Source organism: Watersipora subatra, chromosome 2 (genome assembly GCF_963576615.1).
Source record: "Watersipora subatra chromosome 2, tzWatSuba1.1, whole genome shotgun sequence".
Lineage (NCBI taxonomy): Eukaryota > Metazoa > Bryozoa > Gymnolaemata > Cheilostomatida > Watersiporidae > Watersipora > Watersipora subatra.
Genome location: NC_088709.1, coordinates 43486669 through 43491347, shown reverse-complemented (window position 1 = coordinate 43491347; position 4679 = coordinate 43486669). Strand labels below are relative to the sequence as shown.

Below are 4679 nucleotides of genomic sequence, written 5' to 3'. Positions count from 1 at the left end.
TGTGATTGGATGGGGAGATCTGTTCAAGTTGGGTGACCAGTCCTGTGTTATTTAGCAGTGTTTTCTTAGTGTTTAGCAATCCACTACCCAGCAATAGCTATCAGTTTACAGCTGAATTTACAGCAAGAGCAACATTAGTAATCTCTGAATTGCAATCATTTTATCACATTTTTCTAAGAGTAACAGTACTGCGAGTTTGCAGATGGCAAAATGTATGCTTTTATTAATATTATTTCCTTGCCTTTTTAATACATCGTTATTACAATAATTTCTTATGCATTCTGGGAATTGGTGTATTATTATGTGTATTTGTTTATTAGTGTATTTCTTTTTAATTTTAAGCTATTGTTGCTTTTGATACTTTGTAGATTTTACGGTTTGGTTTGATGGTTAATAAACTTAATTACAAATCAGTGCATCAAAACCATCCTACTCGCATTCTACTGAACCTAGCGGGAAACCGCTACACCAAGACTTGTATCAAACTAATAGTCCAGCAGCCTGTGAATATTTTGCTAAATAATATTTATCTAATATTTATTATTATAGCAGCTACAAAATAATAAACTGTGTCACATAACGCAATGATAAAAATATAACAGTATAACAATATAAATAATAAAGGTATAAAAAGAATAAGAATTGTTAATAAAGGGGTAAATAAGAGAGTACAGTTTTATTTCTCTGTTCATAAACTAGTAAAGTTGTTAGTAACAGGTAGCAGATGAGTCATGTGTACTTGTGGGAGTGGTTGAATAGTTGATATCTCTACACAGACTCTTATAAAACTTCCATTACAATGTAAACATCAAAGTGAATGTATTCTATGTAGCTCTATATAATATCATATAACCAGCCTATCATAGACTCTCATTCCTGTGTTACCTCTACATTGGCTATGGCAGCGTTTAGCTCAAGAACTTTAGGATGAGTAGTGTCTACCCCAAATGTAACTTTATACATTGTCTGTGACTTCTTAAAATAATCCAAAGCCTTGGAATACTCACCGAGTCTTTTATAGACATCACCAAATCTCTTGTAGCACACAGCAATTCTTACATTGCTGGCATCTAAACCATATACTGCTTGGTACATAGCTAATGACATGGTGTGATATTGCAAAGCCTTTCCATACTCCCCTACCTTACTGCACACTTCTCCAAAGGTACTGAGACACTCAGCTATATCCCCATGGTTAGTGTCTGCACCAAATACTTGTTGAAACATAGCTAATGCTTTGCTGCAATAATCTAATGCTTTTGAGTATTCTCCAATACCTGAGTATGCTTCAGCATAGCTATGGTAGTTATTAGCAATGTTTGTATGGCCAGCATCTGTACCATATACTGCTTGGTACATAATTAATGCTTTTTCATGATACTCTAGAGACTTTTCATACTCACCCAAATCACTGTATACTGAGCCGATGTTATTGTAGGAGTTAGCAATGCTACTATGGTTAGTGTGTGCACCATATATATCTTGCTCCAAAGCTAATGACTTTGTAAGATATTCTAGACACTTTTCATACTCACCCAAATAACTGTATACTAAGCCAATGTTATTGTAGGAGTTAGCAATGCCACTATGGTTAGTGTTTGTCCCATATATAGCTTGCTCCATAGCTAATGACTTTGTATGATATTCTAGAGACTTTTCATACTCACCTAATTCACTGTATACTGAGCCGATGTTATTGTAGGAGTTAGCAATGCTACTATGGTTAGCGTTTGTACCATATATATCTTGCTCCAAAGCTAATGACTTTGTAAGATATTCTAGACACTTTTCATACTCACCCAAACCACTGTACACCGAGCCGATGTTATTGTAGGAGCTAGCAATGTTACTATGGTTAGCGTTTGCACCATATATAGATTGCTTCATAGCTAATGACTTTGTATGATATTCTAAAGACTTTTCATACTCACCCAAATCACTGTATACTAAGCCGATGTTATTGTAGGACCTAGCAATGTTACTATGGTTAGCGTTTGCACCATATATAGCTTGCTCCATAGCTAATGACTTTGTATGATATTCTAAAGACTTTTCATACTCACCCAAATCACTGTATACTAAGCCGATGTTATTGTAGGACCTAGCAATGTTACTATGGTTAGCGTTTGCACCATATATAGCTTGCTCCATAGCTAATGACTTTGTATGATATTCTAAAGACTTTTCATACTCACCCAAATCACTGTATACTAAGCCGATGTTATTGTAGGACCTAGCAATGTTACTATGGTTAGCGTTTGCACCATATATAGCTTGCTCCATAGCTAATGACTTTGTATGATATTCTAAAGACTTTTCATACTCACCCAAATCACTGTATACTAAGCCGATGTTATTGTAGGACCTAGCAATGTTACTATGGTTAGCGTTTGCACCATATATAGCTTGATCCATAGCTAATGACTTTGTATGATATTCTAGAGACTTTTCATACTCACCCAAATCACTGTATACTGAGCCGATGTTATTGTAGGAGCCAGCAACTCTACTATGGTTGGTGTTTGTACCATATATAGCTTGCCACATAGCTAATGACTTTGTATAATATTCTAGAGACTTTTCATACTCACCCAAATCACTGTATACTGAGCCGATGTTATTGTAGGAGCTAGCAATACCACTATGGTTAGCGTTTGCACCATATATAGCTTGCTGCATAGCTAATGACTTTGTATGATATTCTAGAGACTTTTCATACTCACCCAAACCACTGTACACCGAGCCGATGTTATTGTAGGAGCTAGCAATGTTACTATGGTTAGCGTTTGCACCATATATAGATTGCTTCATAGCTAATGACTTTGTATGATATTCTAAAGACTTTTCATACTCACCCAAATCACTGTATACTAAGCCGATGTTATTGTAGGACCTAGCAATGTTACTATGGTTAGCGTTTGCACCATATATAGCTTGCTCCATAGCTAATGACTTTGTATGATATTCTAAAGACTTTTCATACTCACCCAAATCACTGTATACTAAGCCGATGTTATTGTAGGACCTAGCAATGTTACTATGGTTAGCGTTTGCACCATATATAGCTTGATCCATAGCTAATGACTTTGTATGATATTCTAGAGACTTTTCATACTCACCCAAATCACTGTATACTGAGCCGATGTTATTGTAGGAGCCAGCAACTCTACTATGGTTGGTGTTTGTACCATATATAGCTTGCCACATAGCTAATGACTTTGTATAATATTCTAGAGACTTTTCATACTCACCCAAATCACTGTATACTGAGCCGATGTTATTGTAGGAGCTAGCAATACCACTATGGTTAGCGTTTGCACCATATATAGCTTGCTGCATAGCTAATGACTTTGTATAATATTCTAGAGACTTTTCATACTCACCCAAATTACTGTATACCATGCCGATGTTATTGTAGGAGCTAGCAATGTTACTATGGTTAGCGTTTGCACCATATATAGCTTGGTTCATAGCTAATGACTTTGTATGATATTCTAGAGACTTTTCATACTCACCCAAATCACTGTATACTGAGCCGATGTTATTGTAGGAGCTAGCAATACCACTATGGTTAGCGTTTGCACCATATATAGCTTGATCCACAGCTAATGACTTTGTATAATATTCTAGAGACTTTTCATACTCACCTAAACCACTGTATACTAAGCCGATGTTATTGTAGGAGCTAGCAATGTTACTATGGTTAGCGTTTGCACCATATACAGCTTGCTTCATAGCTAATGACTTTGTATGATATTCTAGAGACTTTTCATACTCACCCAAATCACTGTACACCGAGCCGATGTTATTGTAGGAGCTAGCAATGCTACTATGGTTAGCCTTTGCACCATATATAGCTTGATCCATAGCTAATGACTTTGTATGATATTCTAGAGACTTTTCATACTCACCCAAATCACTGTACACCGAGCCGATGTTATTGTAGGAGCTAGCAATGTTACTATGGTTAGTGTTTGCACCATATACTGCTTGCTCCATAGCTAATGACTTTGTATGATATTCTAGAGACTTTTCATACTCACCCAAATCCCTGTACACCGAGCCGATGTTATTGTAGGAGCTAGCAATGCTACTATGGTTAGCCTTTGCACCATATATAGCTTGATCCATAGCTAATGACTTTGTATGATATTCTAGAGACTTTTCATACTCACCCAAATCACTGTACACCGAGCCGATGTTATTGTAGGAGTTAGCAATGTTACTATGGTTAGCGTTTGCACCATATATAGCTTGCTCCATAGCTAATGACTTTGTATGATATTCTAGAGACTTTTCATACTGTCCAAGCTTTCGATATGCCATACCAACGTAGTGATAATCACTGGCTATGCTAGAATCACAAATCTGCCCATGACAAGCTACATCTAATTTTAGAGCCATTAGATAATTATCCAGAGCCTCATTGTAGTCACTCAAGCATTGAAAAAGCCAACCAATGTTTTTGTAGGTTGTAGATGCATCCTCATGCTTGCAATCGGGTCCAAAAACTTGACTCAATAAATCTGTTGAACTCTGGTCAGAGCGGTTGCTCAGACTTTTTAAGTTCACCTTCGCCTACAATTTATTCAAGATCTGTGTAATGGATCATAACTCTATGATTATTTACACCAATACATTGAGCTCAAACATAAACCAGTATGTTATCAACTAGGTTT

General features: G+C 36.4%; 1 protein-coding gene across 1 annotated transcript; it reads right to left on the bottom strand.

The window, feature by feature from the left end:
- Nucleotides 1-554: 554 nt before the first annotated feature.
- On the bottom strand, nucleotides 555-4347 carry LOC137387144 (tetratricopeptide repeat protein 28-like). The gene is made up of 2 exons (XM_068073460.1): nucleotides 2511-4347; nucleotides 555-2438 (listed from the first exon to the last, which is right to left on the bottom strand). The coding sequence occupies exons 1-2, from the start codon at nucleotides 4324-4326 to the stop codon at nucleotides 871-873; spliced, it is 3384 nt and encodes a 1127-aa protein (XP_067929561.1). The 5' UTR covers nucleotides 4327-4347; the 3' UTR covers nucleotides 555-870.
- Nucleotides 4348-4679: the final 332 nt, after the last annotated feature.

What these genes read in the sequence shown, in the direction of transcription:
- LOC137387144 (XM_068073460.1), bottom strand. Translation starts at nt 4,326, where the DNA reads ATGGCATATCGAAAGCTTGGACAGTATGAAAAGTCTCTAGAATATCAT. An exon ending in TGGTACAAACACCAACCATA is followed by an intron (nt 2,439 to 2,510) that starts GTAGAGTTGCTG and finishes AAAAGTCTCTAG; the next exon opens with AATATCATACAAAGTCATTA.